Below are 17,500 nucleotides of genomic sequence, written 5' to 3'. Positions count from 1 at the left end.
ATGGCCCATCGCCACGGTGACAAAAGTGCTCACTCACAGCAGCCCTGGTGTGTGTCGGCCCGCCGTGTTGTGTCGCACGCTGTCACACACACACGCCACACACACACACACACACACACACACACACACACACACACACACACACACACACACACATACACGCACATGACACACACACACACACGACACACACATTCACTCACTTCGGTGAGTTTCCTGTTCTTTCCCTTTCTCCCCAATCCCCCAAACAACCGTCCCACCAACTCTCTCTCTCTCTCTCTCTCTCTCTCTCTCTCTCTCTCTCTCTCTCTCTCTCTCTCTCTCTCTCTCTCCTCATCTCTCCACTCCCTTTCTCAATATTCCTTCTCCTCCCTCTGGCTCCCCACGGCCTCAACTCTCTCAGTCAGTCCTTGGGCCCAGGGGGGGGGGCAAAGGGTTCAGTTGTCCAGGGCCCAGAAAGAGAGGGGCCCCAAGCCTGGGTTTTCACATTGTATGCGATGGATGGGGGGTGGGGGCCCTTTCAGATGACTTTGTCCTGGGCCTGGCAAAAGCTATCAGCGGCCCTGCTTGGGACTGGGGCCAATTTTACAGTTACTGTACGACAGTCTTCCCAGCACACTCCCCCGTGTCTCGACGCAACGACTCCTTCCCCTCAAGTCCGTCCAGCAACAACGATTTGCAAAAGTTATTACATCTTTTGAGTTTTACGGGTACAAAAAGAAATCGTTACGATACAAGCCAGCCAGACATATGAGAAATGCGACAATATAAAAAGGCACCTTCATTTTCAAGAGCAAAAGTCGATGAAAATAACAAACAAACAAAAAAAACACCTCCGTAGGCAATTGCACTTTTCAATACTGGGATTTTTTTTGGCAAAGCGAAAGTTAAGCTGGCTTGGGTGTGTGTATGTGTGTGTGTTTTTTTTTCTCTCCTTGCTCTTGAGAAGTTGAGCAGTCCGTTAGCCATCGGCATGGCTGTTGTTTGGCTTGGGGGAGAAAGAAAGTAAGGTAAAGTTCAAAGCCAGGCAGAGCAACAGCTTAGCAGGCGTCGTTTCTTCTCTCGCTTTTTCTTAAGCAGTTAGCCCAGTCAGTTAGCCACTGGAATGGCCACTGTTTAGGGAGAGAAGGGGAGTATGGTTAGGTAAGGTTCAAGGCCAAGGCCAAAGCCAGGCTGAGCAGAACTGTTTTTTCACATTTCCTCTCACACTTGCTCTGGAGCAGTTAGCAGTCAGTTAGCCCGCAGCGTAGCCATTGTATTGGGGGAAGAATGGGAATAGTAAGGTAAAAGGCAAAGCCAGACAGAGCGCCCACTATGGGCTGGTGGTCTGAACGGCAGCAGAATAGCTGTCCTTACTGTAAAAGAACACCTACAGCTGAAAAGCTGCTTCTCCCTCTCTCTTTCGTCTGTGAGGATTCTCATTCATCCCGGTCAGCCTAGTCAAAAGAGTTTAGTTGTAGTTAACGCTGCGAAGAAGAAGAAGTCCAGTTGCCTTCAACTACACTCTGTTGACTGTCTCTTGCTCTCTCTCTGTCTCGTGTCCAGGCTTCAGAAGTACGAGGGCTTCACGTTGTTGTTGGTGGTGCCACCCTGATGGTGTTGCCCCCCCCCTTGCACGAGCAGCGCTTCGTACTCTATGCCGTTCGGCGTGGTGGTCTGCGTCGGACTACTGGGGGAGGAGCAGGTCATGATGATCTCGGCCGGCTGCTTTTGGGGAAGCGCGCCCCCAACACCACCACCACCACCACCACCACCCACTCCACCGTTCCCGTTGCCGTTCTCCAAACAGGCCTTCACCCCCTCCAGCTCCGTGTGCTCTCCCCCCTCAGTGTCCAGCTCTATGTGCCCAGCCTTGGCCAGCTTCCTCCTCCGCCGCCTGCGTAGGAACCAGGCGGCCAACAGGCAGGCCATCACCACCATCACTAGGGCCAGGCCGGCCAGAGCCAGCTGCAGCAGGGACACCGGGGGACCCTCGGTGTGGGCTGGCTCCGGCTGCTGCGCTGGGTAGTCATCCGTCCGCGCCCTGAAGAGAGTAGAGCAGAGCAGAGCAGAGAAGAGCAGAGTAGAGTAGAGTAGAGTAGAGAAGAGAAGAGAAGAGAAGAGAAGAGAAGAGAAGAGAAGAGTAGAGTAGAGTAGAGTAGAGTAGAGTAGAGTAGAGTAGAGAAGAGAAGAGAAGAGAAGAGAAGAGCAGAGTAGAGTAGAGCAGAGTATAGTAGTGTAGTGTAGAGTACAGTAGAGTAGAGTAGAGTAGAGAATATTAGATTAGACTAGATTTTGTCTTTGTTTGTCCCATGGGGATTTTCAGTTTCACATCAAATCGGTCAATCTAAGGACAACACTTGTCAGACTTCTCAGATTTATGTCTTACATGCAGTACATGCAGTATATGCATACAATATACATGTACGTAAATTGCCCATACTTGCAACAACCCCTAATGATCACTGATTCTGGGGTGCAGGGGCGCATGCAGTTTTTTCTAAAATATATTTTTAGGGGCTTTTATGCCTTTATTTGATAGGACAGTCTGAGATGGTGACAGGAAGCGAATGTGAGAGACGGGGTGGGATCGGGAAATGACCCCGGCCGGACTCGAACCAGGGTCCGTGTGGGCATGCAAGCCCAAATGTGGGGGGCTTAGCGCGCTGCGCCACAGCGTCCCCGCGGACCAGGGTTTGAGTGTAACCTGCGTTACTTCTCAACCCTACCCCCATCTCTCTCCCACTGGCATCCTGTCTGCTCTGAGACAGGCCTACCTGGAAATATGCACAACAAAAAAGCCCCAACAAATATCCACTCCAGTTAGCCTGAGGCTAACTCTGGCACAATGCATGAAATGGCAAAATGTTTGTTTTAATTGTACATAATGATGATATATGATAATGATAAATGATAAATGTAATGATAAATGTCTGCAACACTGTAAATTTTCCCAATTGTTTTATGGCACAATGTTTAATGTGTTTGTGCCATTAAACAACTGGGAGCATTACCAATGTTATGGATATTTATCAATTTTGACCAGCACCTGTGCCACTGATGGGCGCACATTCTCTGCTTTCTTAAAGGGGTATGCCACTATTTTGGGGCTTAATACAGTTAAAATCGTTGGCTGGGGTTTATAAAGGTGGTAAAGTGTCTTATTTTTCATGTTAAAGTGGTAGTTCGCTATTTTAGACATTAAGCCTTGTTTGTGTGACTTCTGGGGTGAAGTAGAGATGTTCTCATCACAATTTTGACATTTGGTTCTGAACGGAGCATTTGGGTATTCAAGACTGCAGCCCCCCCACCTTTACATTGACTCCAATGAAGCACTCAAGCAATCGATCATAAAATGGCATTAAACTTTCGTTTGCAGAGACATGAAACTCACCGAGTGGTCAGAGGTGGGCAGCGATACGTTGGCTCGAAAATCACCGCGAAATACGCTTCCAGAGAAGATATATTCATTATTGTCCGTCTTCATTGATTGTATTGGTTTGACTAGTATTACTCCGCGCGACCGGAAATGGGGGTGCGTTTGTTTACGTTACTATCTATGGTTTGTATGCAAGCTGTAGTTTTTGTAGCCAGCCCCGCTCAGAGATAGCCGTTCTACCTCGCTCCTTGATGTCTACATTAACAACACACTATCGCTACCTACTGGCTGGATGTCTACTGCTATTCAACGGCGTCTGGGGAAAAATAGGTCCGCCAAATGCTAAACAACAGTTAGAAGGCATATTTCACTGCAATTTTCGGGTCAATTTATCGCTGTCTACCACTGACCACACGGTGAGTTCCATGTCTTCTCAAACAAAAGTTTAATGCCATTTTATAATCGATTGCTTGAGTGCTCTATGGAGTCAATGTAAAGGTGGGGGGGCTGCAGTCTTGGATACCCAAATGCTCCGTTCAGCACCAAATGTCAAAATTGTGATGAGAACATCTCTACTTCACCCCAGAAGTCACACAAACAGGGCTTAATGTCTAAAATAGCGAACTACCACTTTAAGCGTTGTCTTGCTTTAAGACAAGTTAAAAGAGGGAATATGTCGCTAAGCTAGTGAAAGTCAATGGATCCGTGTAGCATTAGCATGACACTTTAGACACTTTACCACCTTTATAAACCCTGGCCAACAATTTTAACTGTATTAAGCCCCAAAATAGTGGCATACCCCTTTAATTGTACACGGTCCCTAATACATAGAAATGGATAGATCGACTGATCCTAAACCTGATCCTCATTACCTGGTACAGCAGGTCTCGGCGGCCGTGTCGTCGGCCTCGTCCTCCCCGAAGTTGCCGGCGCAGACCAAGTAGGTGCTGTTGGGCCGCAGGGCGCGCAGCGTGTACTCCGGGTAGGAGATGGGGATGCTGAGGCGGATGGGCCGCGGGTCGGGCCCGGACAGGCTGCGGTAGGTCAGCCGGATGCCGCGGATGTGCGGCCGCGTCTCGATGTAGCGGTGCAGGTCCACTGTGATGGAGGTGCTGGTCACCAGCAGCGCGCTGATGTCCGGCTCCGGCGTGGCCGCCGCGGTGGCGGCGGGGGCCACGGCGATCCGAGGCGAGGAGGGGAGCGACGGGGACTCCTCCAGGTCTTCGCAGTAGATGCCCGTGGTGTCAGGCGGGCACAAACACTCCACCTGTCAAAGTTTTATTCATTTATTTACTTTTAAAGGGACACTGTGCAGGAAATGGTCAAAAAGGGTACTGCAACTATGCTGCTCATTGAAACTGGGCTGCCTATTGCCAAATTTGATCTTTACATGAAGGTTTACTAAGTAATAAACAAATATTTTCTATTATGGTCCAAGTACTGTACAGTCATTTTTGCAGCTAAAAATGGCTATTTTTGGAAATTCAAAATGGCGGACCATGGAGAAGATCCCCCTTTTCATGTATGAAAAGTGCAATTTTTCCAGTCATAATGAATATTTAGAATTTGATGGTGGTGTTAAGTATTCATGAAAAAGGTAACATTAGTGAATGGGCAGCATGAATTCTGGAAATAAACAACTAAAAATCTCACACAGTGTCCCTTTAATGACTTAATTGAAAGGACAGCAGACTCATTCATACCCAGCCACGTTAATAATACATCCCATAAAATTTGTGGAAGGGACAATTTCTGCATTCAATATGGACAACTCTGTTGGTGCACCCTTAATGTGTGACATCACATGAGACGCATTGCAATTGCATCTCTCCAAACTGAAAATGGGCGCACGCACACACACACACACACACACACACACACACACACACACACACACACACACACACACACACACACACACACACACACACACACACACGTGCACACACACACACACACACACACACACACACACACACACACACACACACACACACACACACACACACACACACACACACACACACACACACACACACACACACACACACACACACACACACACACACACACACACGCAAAAACCCACCTGTCCCTGCTGGTTGAACTTGCAAGTGCCCCCGTTCAAACAGATGGTGGCGGGACACATCAGCTCCTCGCGGTCCCCCTCCTCGGCGCCGCTGGGGGAGGCTGCCGGCGGGTGGGGGTGATGTGGGGGGTGATGGGGGTCTCCAGCCTCCAGGGAAGGGGTGATGTAGCTGGGCAGGGATGGCGTGGTGGTCCCGGTGCCAGTTCCGGTTCCCGTGCCTGGCGTTGGGGACGGCGGGGCCAGGGTGCTGCTGACGGTGGGCGGGCGGGTGGCCACGGTGGTGGTGACGGGGCAGCCGAAGTCCCGGTGGTCCAGTTCGACCAGGACGCGGCCCGCGTTGCTGGGGGGGAAGTGGCAGCGCGTCTCCTCCTTGCGGCCCAGGGACACCTAGTAGAGTACAGTAGAGTAGTGTAGAGTAGAGTTATTACCGGTAATTTGTTAAGACATGGCCACTGTTATTAACTCCTTTGCGCAGAGCCAGTGGTGTTGTCTACGTAGAACGCAGGTATACACGGTATACCCACCTCAAAATGTCAGGGATTTCAGTATACTCACCTAAAATTGATTGATCCATTATTTAGAGAAGCTCAAATATATACAGTATACCCACCTCAAAAAAATGCTTACATATACAGTTTACCCACCACAAAAAAGTAGACTACACCACTGCATCAGAGCCTATGTTATAACCTAACTGTAATCAAAACGGTAACACCCCCTTGTATATACAGAGCCTTTTATCTTTTAGCAGTCAAGGATACAACCTACGCTCAAGTAGCTACATTGTTTTAAATGTCCCCATGATAAAAACAGAATTTGGTAAAACTGCTTTTATTCATTGTGCCCCAACTCACTGGAATGAACTGCAGAAATCTCTTAAGCTTGCTGTTTTTATCTTAATGACACTTTTAAATCTGTCTGCACTTGCTTTTAATATTATAATCTCCTTCTAATCTTGTTTTATGTTTATTATTTTATGGCTTTTATTGTGTAATTTTTGTTTTGTCTGTGTCCTGTCTGTAAATGTAACTGTTATGTGTGCTGCCGCCTTGGCCAGGGCTCACTTGTAAAAGAGAATTTTATTCTCAATGTGATTTTATTTCCCTGGTTAAATAAAGGTAAAATAAAAAAATAAAAAATAAAAACCCAAGTCTTCTGTTGCTCTCGGCAATGTAATAGAGACAGTTGAGTCGGCCCATCTGCACAAAGGCTACATGCTGCTCCACAAATGTCAATGACCAAGTTGTAATGAATTGTACACTGTAATGCAATAGTATAGTAAATCTTTGAGTATGGTAATAAAGTTCAATAACTAGTACAGCTTTCCACTGTCCGAATAGTCCACGTTATGAGGTTTTAATCCCGAGGGCAAATAAGGTGTGGGTGTGTAGCAACCTACAGAAGACAGATCAAACATATATCCCAAATCCACATACGAGATGCATCTCACAAATACAAACGTTAGCTTAGCTGAAAAATTCTGCCCTACGAAGACAAGGTGCAATAACTACACCAGTATTGAAACGGGGAAAAATGCCTTCAAAGCCTTAGTATCAGGTTGGATATAGTAACCAGGGCCGCTGACAGCTTTTGCTGGGCCCGGGACAAAGTCATCTGAAAGGGCCCCCTACCCAATATGTAATGGGGACCTGATTCTGGGCGCCCTATCTCCCTGGGCCCGGGACAACATACCCCTTTGTCTTGCCCTGTCCGCGGACTTGATTGTAACCTCTTGTCATCCAACCCACAGACTCATTTGCAACATTGGGATTTGTCACAAGAGGTGTGACGAACACCATTTTCGGTCTAAATTCAATTTTTGACAAAATATGTAATAACTGCACTTTACCTATGTAGGGCAGAAATAAATGACAAATAAACACAAATAAACACCTTGTGGTTCCTGAGCCAGGAAGGGAACCAGGCCAGCGGGCACAGGCAGTTGAAAGGGTTCTCTGCGGCCGTCAGCTCCCTCAGCCTGGGGAAGAGCTGAAAGAAGCCCTCCGGAAAACCCTGGAGGTTCAGGTGACTCAGATCCAACTCCTGCAGCGAGACCAGGTTCTCAAAGTCCTCCTTCACCAGCCCTCCCAGCTGGTTGGAGGCCAGGCTGAGGCTGATCAGCCCCCGCGCGGACCTGAGGGCGGCGGGCATGGCCACCAGCTGGTTCTGGGAGAGGTCCAGGTCGTGGAGGTTGTGCAGGGAGCTCATCAGCTCCTCGTCCAGGTCGGTGAGGCCCAGCCCGGCCATCTTCAGGGACTCCAGCTTGGGGCTCTGGAGGTCCGAGGCGGCCGGCGGCTGGATGCGGTTGTGGCTGATGTCCAGCAGCAGGAGCTGGGAGAGGCGTATGGGCGGCAGCACCGCGAAGGCGTTGAGCTGCAGCTTGAGCTCCAGCAGCTTGTCCAGGCCCTCGAAGGTGTCCGGGTGGATGCTCTGGATGCGGTTGTTGAAGAGGTAGAGGCGCTCCAGGGAGGCCAGGCCCCGGAAGCAGCGCTCGGAGACGTGCGCGATCTGGTTGGCCGACAGGTCCAAGTTGCGGAGCGAGGAGAGCTGGGAGAAGACGCCGTCGGGCAGCTCCGTCAGCTCGTTCTGGCTCAGGTCCAGCGACTCGAGGCCGCCGAGCCCCGCAAAGTCTTCCTCGGACAGCGCCTCGATGTCGTTCTGGAACACGTAGAGGTGCTTGGTGGTGGAGGGGATGGAGCTGGGCATGTGGCTGGAGCGCCGTTCCATGCAGAAGATGCTGTCGCCGCCGGGCATGCAGCTGCAGCTCTCCGGGCACTCGCTGCTAAGGCCAGGGGAGGGTAGGAGGAGTAGTAGGAGGAGGAGGAGCGGGGGCGGACATCTTGGAGTGAGGGACCTCATCCTGTCTCACTGTCTGGCTGTCCCCTTCCAGAGTGGACTGGACTGGACTGGACTGTTTATCAGTCTGTATGTGTGTCTGCACAGATGGCAGTGGACTGGACTGGACTGTCTCTCAGTCTGTATGTGTGTCTGCACAGATGGCAGTGGACTGGCTGGCTGTGTCTCTCGGCCTGTAGGTCGGACTGCACAGATGGCAGTGAACTGGCTGGCTGTGTCTCTCGGCCTGTAGGTCGTACTGCACAGACGACAGTGGACTGTGTGGCTGATGGTCCGTAGGCTTGTCTATTCCCTCCCCAGACTGCACTGTCTTGTTTGTGGTCTGTCTGTCTGCCCACTCCCTCCTGCAACAATGAAAACAGAGAGGAGAGAGAGTTTAGGGACAGGACAATTATCATGGCACACAGATACTATATTTGTACAGAGATTGTGGTAAATTCTTACTGTGTAGAGTGAATGAATGAATGAATGAATGAATGAATGAATGGATGAATGAATGGATGAATGAATGAATGAATGAATGAACAGATGGACCAGAACCTACTACCAGTGTAATTACAGGCGTGACCAACTTTACTAGTTTTCACTAGTTTAAAAAAAAAAATCAAATCATGATTTGGAATGACATAAAAAACAATGCGACACAGATGTGGTATTGTACCATTAAATCTTCTATTACATTTCCCATTCTACACCACAGATGACCCGATTCAAAACCCACCACCACCATACTGCATAAACCAAATGTGCAAAACCTTTTCCAGGGTAGTCTTGAAAGAGTCTCAACACATATCCAGCCAGCCGCTATTGTCGTACGATACCATTTACAAAGAGTTACAAAGTCTGTTACATAAACACTATGGCGTTTTTTCCCAATTCTATGCGGTTGCCACAGACACGAGCTTGACTTGTCGTGAAGGGCTGGCATGAGGCTTTGTGCTCGGACGACGATCCTGGTCACCTGCCCAGGAAAACAGTGTGTACAGCCATGCTGGATAAGGAATCACTTTGTGTGGTGGTGGACCTTGTCTCTGTGGGTCTCTTCTTTATTCTCCCTCTCTCTCTTTCTTTCTCTCCCTCTCTCTCTCTCTCTCTCTCTCTCTCTCTCTCTCTCTCTCTCTCTCTCTCTTGCTCTCTCCTTCTCTTATTGTCTCTCTGTCATCATGGCCTTCATTTAACTGTGGGTTGACCTCTCTTTCTCTCTTTATTTTGTCCTGTCTGTCTGTCTGTCTGTCTGCCTGTCTGTCTGCCTGTCTGTCTGTCTCTCTCTCTCCCATGTGCTTAGACTTGACAAATACCTGGGTGAGAGTGGCCCTCTATTCTCTCTCTCTCTCTCTCTCTCTCTCTCTCTCTCTCTCTCTCTCTCTCTCTCTCTCTCTCTCTCTGTCATCATGGCCTTCATTTAACTGTGAATTGACCTGTCTTTCTCTCTTTATTTTGTCCTGTCTGACTGCCTGTCTGCCTGTCTGCCTGTCTGTCTGTCATCATGGCCTTCATTTAACTGTGGGTTGACCTCTCTTTCTCTCTTTATTTTGTCCTGTCTGTCTGTCTGTCTGTCTGTCTGTCTGTCTGTCTCCCATGTGCTCAGACTTGTCAAAGATCTGGGTGAGAGTGGCCCTCTATTCTCTGTCTCTGTCTCTGTCTCTGTCTCTCTCTCTCTCTCTCACCCTCTCTCTCTCTCTCTCTCTCTCTCGCTCTCTCTCTCTCTAAGCCCACCCATGTGTTCAGAGTACTGTATGTCCGCCTTATGATCTGGCCCAGAGTGAGGCGTGTGGCGCCGCTGGCCCTGTACCCACACAAACTCTGACGGGCTACTCCATACAAACACGCCTGTGCAAACACACACGCGCGCGCACACACACACACACACACACACAAGCATGCAAGCCCACACCCCCCCCCCCACAAACACACACACCTACCCACACACACACACACACACACACACACACACACACACATGCAAGCACCCCCCCCACACACACACACACACACACACACGCACCCACCCACACCCACACATGCACACACACACACGGCGACCCACGTTTACACTCTCACCTACGGTACACTATACCCAGTCACACTCACACACGCGGAGCAAAGATACCACACACGAGCGTGAGCCCTGTGGCTCTATGTGCTGCTCATAAGAGGGGCTGAAGCAGACAAATAAACAGCAGCCCTGAACCCGGTGCAGCCCAGCGCAGCCCAGCACAGCCCTGAGCAACCCCGGTGCAGCGCAGTGCAGTGCAGCTGGACCTGTGATGTGCTGCTGGACCTGACTTCTGCTTCTCACTATAGCCGTCCAGGATATCGACAGAGATAAGAAAGAAGAGGCTCTTCAGGAAGGAAAGAAAGAAAGGAAGAAAGAAAGGAAGAAAGAAAGAAAGAAAGAAAGAAAGAAAGAAAGAAAGAAAGAAAGAAAGAAAGAAAGAAAGAAAGAAAGAAAGAAAGAAAGAAAGAAAGAAAGAACGGAGGGAGATGTGTGATATTTGTTACGTTTCACATCTGATATATCCACAGAGGGAAGATACGAGGCCGGCGCAGCCCAGTGCAGTGCAGTGCAGCCCAGTGCAGTGCAGTATATGAGCCCAGTGCAGTGCAGTGCAGTGCAGTGCAGCGCATGCAGCCCAGCGCAGCCCAGTGCAGCCCAGTGCAGTGCAGCGCAGTCCAACCCAGTGCAGCACAACCCAGTGCAGCCCAGCGCAGCCCAGTGCAGCCCAGCCCAGTGCAGCCCAGCCCAGTGCAGCCCAGTGCAGCCCAGTGCAGCCCAGTGCAGCCCAGTGCAGCCCAGTGCAGCCCAGTGCAGCCCAGTGCAGCCCAGTGCAGCCCAGTGCAGCCCAGTGCAGCCCGGTGCAGTGCAGCGTAGCGCAGCCCAGCCCAGTGCAGCCCAGTGCAGCCCGGTGCAGCGCAGCCCGGTGCAGCCCAGCGCAGCCCAGTGAAGCGCATGCAGCCCAGCGCAGTGCAGTGCAGCCCAGTACAGCCCAGCGTAGTGCAGCCTAGTGCAGCCCAGCCCAGCGCAGCCCAGCGCAGCCCAGCCCAGCGCAGCCCAGCGCAGCCCAGCTCAGCCCTGAGCCCGGTGCAGTGCAGCCCAGTGCAGCCCAGCGCAGCCACGTGCAGCCCAGCCCAGTGCAGCGCAGTGCAGCACAACCCAGTGCAGCCCAGCGCAGCCCAGTGCAGCCCAGCCCAGTGCAGCCCAGCCCAGTGCAGCCCAGCCCAGCGCAGCCCAGCTCAGCCCTGAGCCCGGTGCAGTGCAGCCCAGTGCAGCCCAGTACAGCCCAGCGTAGTGCAGCCTAGTGCAGCACAGCGCAGCCCAGCGCAGCCCAGCCCAGCGCAGTGAAGCGCAGCAGTGCAGCACAGCCCAGTGCAGCCCAGTGCAGTGCAGTCCAGCGCAGCCCTGTAACAGTGTAGCATGCATTCCCACCCACATTACACGGACACACACACATTGTTTGTGTCTGGATATACTGTACGTGTGCAAGTGCTTGGGGGAATACATGAGATTATGTGTGAGTGTATGTGCGTATGTTTGATCGTGTATGTGGCTGTGTGTGTGCGTGCATGCGTGTGTGTGTGTGTGCATGCGAGTGTGTGTGTGTGTGTGTGTGTGTGTGTGTGTGTGTGTGTGTGTGTGTGTGTGTGTGTGTGTGTGTGTGTGTGTGTGTGTGTGTGTGTGTGTGTGTATTTAGGCCAGTGAGTGAGTGATTGTGTGAGCAAGAGAGCGATGACTTCTGAGTTGATATCACAAATCTCCCCCTTAAAACCTTGAGCGGCGTTTAGGACATAAAAACAAATTCTCCCTAAAGCAGAGGATCACGCCAAGCAGCGAGCGAATGAGCCCTGTGAAACAGACCAGAGCGGGAGAAAGAAAGACAAAAAAGACCAAAAAAATAAAGAAAGAAAAGAAAGAGTGTGAGTGTCTGTGTGGTCTGATGTGGGCATCTCTCCACTGTACTGAAAGAAAGAAAGAAAGAAAGAAAGAAAGAAAGAAAGAAAGAAAGAAAGAAAGAAAGAAAGAAAGAAAGAAAGAAAGAAAGAAAGAAAGAAAGAAAGAAAAAGAAAGAAAGAAAAAAAAGAAAGACAGAAAAGAATAATAAGAACAAAAACAGGCAAAAGACAAAAGAGTCTGGGTTTGCCTTTCTCTTACAAGTGTGCCGAGGGGCGTTTGTGAAACCCCCATACTCTGCTCTGTTGCACTCCTCCTTTTGTATGTAGTTCTGTGTAGGGGGGAGGGGGGGAGTTGCACATCAAAAGGCACATGTCAACAAGTCTGACCACCGGCTGCCCAATCACCCCCCCCCCCCCCCCCACCCCCCCTCCTGCGCTCCTCGGTGACATCATCTGGCATGACATGTCCCTCTCCACTGTGATGTGCTGCTGGACCTGACTTCTACTTCTCACTAGCCTAGCCGTCCAGTATATCGACAGAGATAAGAAAGAAGAGGCTCTTCAGGAGGGAAAGAAAGAAAGAAAGAAAGAAAGAAAGAAAGAAAGAAAGAAAGAAAGAAAGAAAGAAAGAAAGAAAGAAAGAACGGAGGAGATGTGGGATTTTTCTTACGTTTCACAGCTGATATATCCACAGAGGGAAGATACGATGCTGTTCAGGAAAGAAAGAAAGAAAGAAAGAAAGAAAGAAAGAAAGAAAGAAAGAAAGAAAGAAAGAAAGAAAGAAAGAAAGAAAGAAAAGAAAGAAAAGAAAGAAAGAAAGATTGAAAGAATTGATCAAACAAACAAACAAACAAACAAACAAACAAACATACAAAAACAATAGTGCGGGATCTTTACACTTTTCACAACCTGGATAGACACAGCGGTAAGAAAGACGCTCTTAACAAAAAAAAAAAGAATGAAAGAAAGAAAAGAGGAATAGAGGGGGAAGGGGAAGAGCTGCATGAAAGTGGTTTGGTTGCAAAATTTATGGCCCATACTTTGTTGAAGGAGGTTTCGGGACCAAGCACGCATATGGTTCAACTCACCATCACACGTGTCTCCAATTTCAGCCCAGTCCACCTTTCTACACCCCCACCCACACACACACACACGCACACACACACATACACGCATATACACACACGCACACACACATGCGTGCACACACACACACACACACATTCTATACACATCCCCACCCAACTCCACAATAATGCTGACACAAAATCAAGGCACGCTGTTAGTCTGTTTGCTGTTTTCCAGCATTCTGCAAAGCCAGCTGCATCACATTGGTGCTCTCTCTCTCACTCTCTTTCTCTCTCTCTCTCTCTCTCTCTCTTTCTCTCTCTCTTCATATCTCTCATATCTGCGCGGTGTGGGTGGAGCTTGTGTGTGTGTGTGAGAGCGAGTGCTGAGAGCGGCCGCTGTGCCAGGGTCTCTGATCCTTTTCTATCTTTTCTATTTTTCTTTCCTTGCCATGTTTACTACTTTACTTACGCGTTGAGTGGTGTTGTTTAGTGGTTCGTGGGTTTCGTGGTTTTGTGGAGTGATTTCTCGCACCGGGGCGCCCTGCCGTACAGGCAGGATGGCGGCCTCAGGTAGAGAAGTGTTTGAATCTCTGACTCGGCGCCATGGGGTCAAGATTAACTCCAGCGCAAGTGTTCATGATTGCAGTTTAGCAGTGGGAGAGGTGGTTGGTCACGATATAAAATACTCTCTGCGCTCGGATGAATAGTGCGGTAGTTTTGTTTTTGGAAACTGTGGAGCTCGCAAACTCCATTGTGGAGAAGGGTGTGGTTATCAATGACATATTCACCTCTGTTTTCCCCTTATCGACACCATCAAAAAAAGTGATCATATCTAATGTGCCCCCCTTTGTCAAAGATGAGTTTCTCACAAAAACTCTGTCCCGTTACGGAAAGTTAATTTCGCCCATTAGGAAGATCGCAATTTCCACTAACTCCGCACAATTGAAACATGTCGTGTCCTTCAGACGTTTTGTCTATATGACGTTAAACAATAGTCGTGAGGATCTTGACTTGACGCTGAATGTGACTGTGGATGGATTCGTCTATCCTATTTATGTCTCGTCTAGCGTGATGAAGTGTTTTGGATGCGGTCAAAATGGTCATTTAGTGAGGTTATGTCCTGAAAGAAGAGATGATTCCACTACCGGAGGTGTGGGGAGGGAGGGTGCCCCTTCTGAGGAGGCAGAGGGGAGGGAGGGTGCCCCTTCTGAGGAGGCAGAGGGGAATCCAACTGCCTCGAATGCTTCTACTGCCGCTAATACTAACACGGAGAGGGGTCATGAAAATGGGGAAGGTACGGTGCCACCGCCGGAGGCCTCCCCTCCTCAAAGCTCACCCGCGGGTTTGGTTGAGGAGGGCAGTGCTCCGACGGAGCCAGCACAAAGCACAGTTGCACCAGCTGATTGCGTGGCTGAGGATAAGGGGGATAAGTCGGATGACAATGATGCTGAGGACGAAGGTTCTCAAATGGAAGCAGAGGAAGTATCCCCAATTTTTAAAGTGCCTAAAAATAGACAGAAGAGGAGGCGGAGCCCACCTCTAAATGAAATAAAAAATAAAACGGCCAAGGTGACCAGTAATCTGCAAAATTAAGAAGTGCAGCCAGGGAAGTTGAAACGGAAACAGAAAGCGAATTTGACTCGGACTGCAGCATTAACTGTAGTATTCCCACGAGTGGTTTTACTTCCCAAGTGTACACTGTAGAAAGACGTGAAAAACTTCCTAGCCGAACTAAGCATGCTAAAAACGTCCAAAAATTGAACAGTATTTTCCGGATGTTGAGCAGTTTTTGACCAAAGCAAAATTGTTTCATAGCAGATGGTCTGGTTAACAGACGAGAGTATCACCGGTTGCGCAAGATTATTACAAAGGTGCATAATCAGCTGTATGGCACTGATGAAGATGGAAACGAGCCTATTTGAAAACATTATGTTTATGTTTCTTTTCCTTTTAATTTTGCTCTTCATGGGTGAGGTTCGCATTGCTTCCTTGAATGTGAACGGGGCAAGAGACCCCTTAAAGAGCAGAGCTTTATGAACTGTTAAAGGTGAAGCGCCTCGACGTCGCTCTCCTGCAAGAGACGCATAGTGACTTGGTTAACGCTGCAGAATGGGGTTTAGAATGGGCCGGGCTCTCTCTGCTAAGTCATAATACTTCTGTTAGCGGTGGTGTTGCTATATTATTTGCAAATAATTTTATGCCAATTTCCTATGAGTTGTTGGAAGTAATTCCAGGAAGACTACTTAAAGTTAGAGCACTTTTTGAGAATCATGTGTTAAATATAATTTGTGTATATGCTCCTACTAACGCGTCAGAGAGGGTGGGTTTTCTGAGTCAGTTATCCACACCTGATAGCTGGGTGTAGCAGTGATGAATATCTTTTTGTTGGTGGGGACTACAATTGTACAGAAAGTGATATTGACAGAAACCATTCAGAACCACACATGCTGTCACGTAGAACACTTATTCAATGCATTTCACACACATGATTTAAGTGATGTATGGCGAACCATTCACAGAGAACAAAGGCAGTATACCTGGACACATACTCATAGCAACATGATTTCCATGGCTAGGCTTGATAGATTTTATTGTTACAAACATCATTTGAATATTTTTAGAAATTGTGTAATCGTTCCTGTGGGGTTTTCTGACCATTGGCTATTGTATTGTAGTGTCACTTTGAAAGATGTCAAGCCTAAAAGTGCTTATTGGCACTTTAATTCATCCCTCGTCCATGACAAACATTTCAAGGAGGTTTTTAAAACTTTTTGGGCAGATTTTAAGGGAAGCAAGAGTTCTTTTGTCTCATTACAACAATGGTGGGATGTTGGTAAAATACAAATTCAGCAACTTTGTAAACAGTACACTCAAAACATCACAAGAGACAGAGCCCAGTCTATAGATATTTTGGAGAAGGAACTAAAAGAAATTCAGATGCTGGTTTTCTCTACTGGGAATGAAGATGAAATTAATGATCTGGCTAAAAAGAAGAATGCGTTAACTGAGCTGCTGGGAATTAGTGCCAAGGGTGCTTTGGTCCGTTCAAGGTTTCGGGGGTGTAGAGCAGATGGATGTCCCGTCTAAATACTTTTTTTAGTCTAGAAAAGAAAAATGGCCAGAAAAGATTTATTCATGCATTAAATCTCAATCTGGAGCTCTATTGACAGATGTTGTTGAAATTCGCAAAGAGCTACACAATTCTACCAAGATCTATACAGGAGTGAACTCAAGGATGGGGGGTCTGATGGCCTTTTTCTGAGTAATTTGCCTCAGGTTGCAGTCGAGTCCATTCCCGAGCTTGATGCCGTCCTGACACTTGGGGAGCTTGAGAAAGCTCTTCAGGGGATGGAATGCGGAAAGGCTCCTGGCCTGGATGGCATCCCAGTTGACTTTTTTAAGTGCTTCTGGTCGGAGATAGGAGAGGATCTGCTTGCTGTGCTCAGTGATAGTGTCACTAGGGGGCGCTTACCGGTGAGCTGTCGCCGGGCGGTCCTCACACTTCTCCCTAAAAAAGGTGACCTCTCCGATATCCGCTGCTGGAGGCCCGTGTCACTCCTGTGTAGTGATTTTAAATTATTGTCTAAAGTTTTGGCCAGTAGACTGTCCAAAGTAATGGACCAGGTTATCCATCCGGACCAAAGTTACTGCGTTCCCGGTAGATCAATATTTGACAATGTATCATTAATCCGCGACATGATACATGTTTCTAAACATTTGGGGATCGACCTGGGGTTGGTGTCTTTAGATCAGACTAAGGCCTTTGATCTCGTGGAGTTTAAGTACCTATGGGACACGTTACTTGCTTTTGGATTCAGCGAAAGCTTTGTAAACATGATCAGGGTTCTGTACAATGATGTGGAGAGTATACTGAAAATTAATGGTGGTTTAAGTGCTCCCTTCAAGGTTGGTAGGGGGATACGCCAGGGTTGCTCACTGTCTGGTATGCTGTATTCCTTAGCAATAGAGCTCTTTTAAATAAGCTAAGGGGGGCATTAAGTGGTGTGGTTTTACCTGAGTTCATTAACCCCATACGGCTGTCTGCCTACGCTGATGACTTGGTTTTGATGGTTAGAGGGGACAGGGACATAGAGGTGACCATTAAAATTCTCAAGGATTTTTAATTACTGTTTCCTCGGCCAGAGTTAATTGGGCCAAAAAGTGAGGCTCTATTGCTGGGTCAATGGGCAGATGGGGCTCCAACACTCCCAGATGGGTTATGTTGGAAAAAAGATG

The 17,500-nt window shown here is 48.6% G+C and overlaps 1 protein-coding gene across 2 annotated transcripts in view; it reads right to left on the bottom strand.

The window, feature by feature from the left end:
* vasna (vasorin a) overlaps positions 1-17,500 on the bottom strand; it is a 79,299-nt gene that overhangs the window by 92 nt on the left and 61,707 nt on the right. Inside the window, exons 1-5 of one of the 2 annotated variants that reach the window (XM_063198508.1) lie at positions 12,865-12,892; positions 7,341-8,647; positions 5,448-5,834; positions 4,231-4,625; positions 1-2,023 (exon numbers count right to left, since the gene is read on the bottom strand). The exon at positions 1-2,023 is cut by the window's left edge and continues 92 nt beyond it. In XM_063198508.1, coding sequence (XP_063054578.1) covers positions 1,549-2,023; positions 4,231-4,625; positions 5,448-5,834; positions 7,341-8,306 — 2,223 coding nt within the window. In that variant the 5' untranslated portion in view covers positions 8,307-8,647; positions 12,865-12,892 and the 3' untranslated portion in view covers positions 1-1,548. Of the gene's footprint in view, positions 2,024-4,230; positions 4,626-5,447; positions 5,835-7,340; positions 8,648-12,864; positions 12,893-17,500 lie in introns of those variants that run through there. The other variant, XM_063198499.1, reaches the window with a different exon arrangement.

Source organism: Engraulis encrasicolus, chromosome 1 (assembly GCF_034702125.1).
Source record: "Engraulis encrasicolus isolate BLACKSEA-1 chromosome 1, IST_EnEncr_1.0, whole genome shotgun sequence".
NCBI lineage: Eukaryota > Metazoa > Chordata > Actinopteri > Clupeiformes > Engraulidae > Engraulis > Engraulis encrasicolus.
The sequence above is the reverse complement of the archived record's forward strand: the minus strand, read 5'-3'. Positions and strand labels throughout refer to the sequence as shown.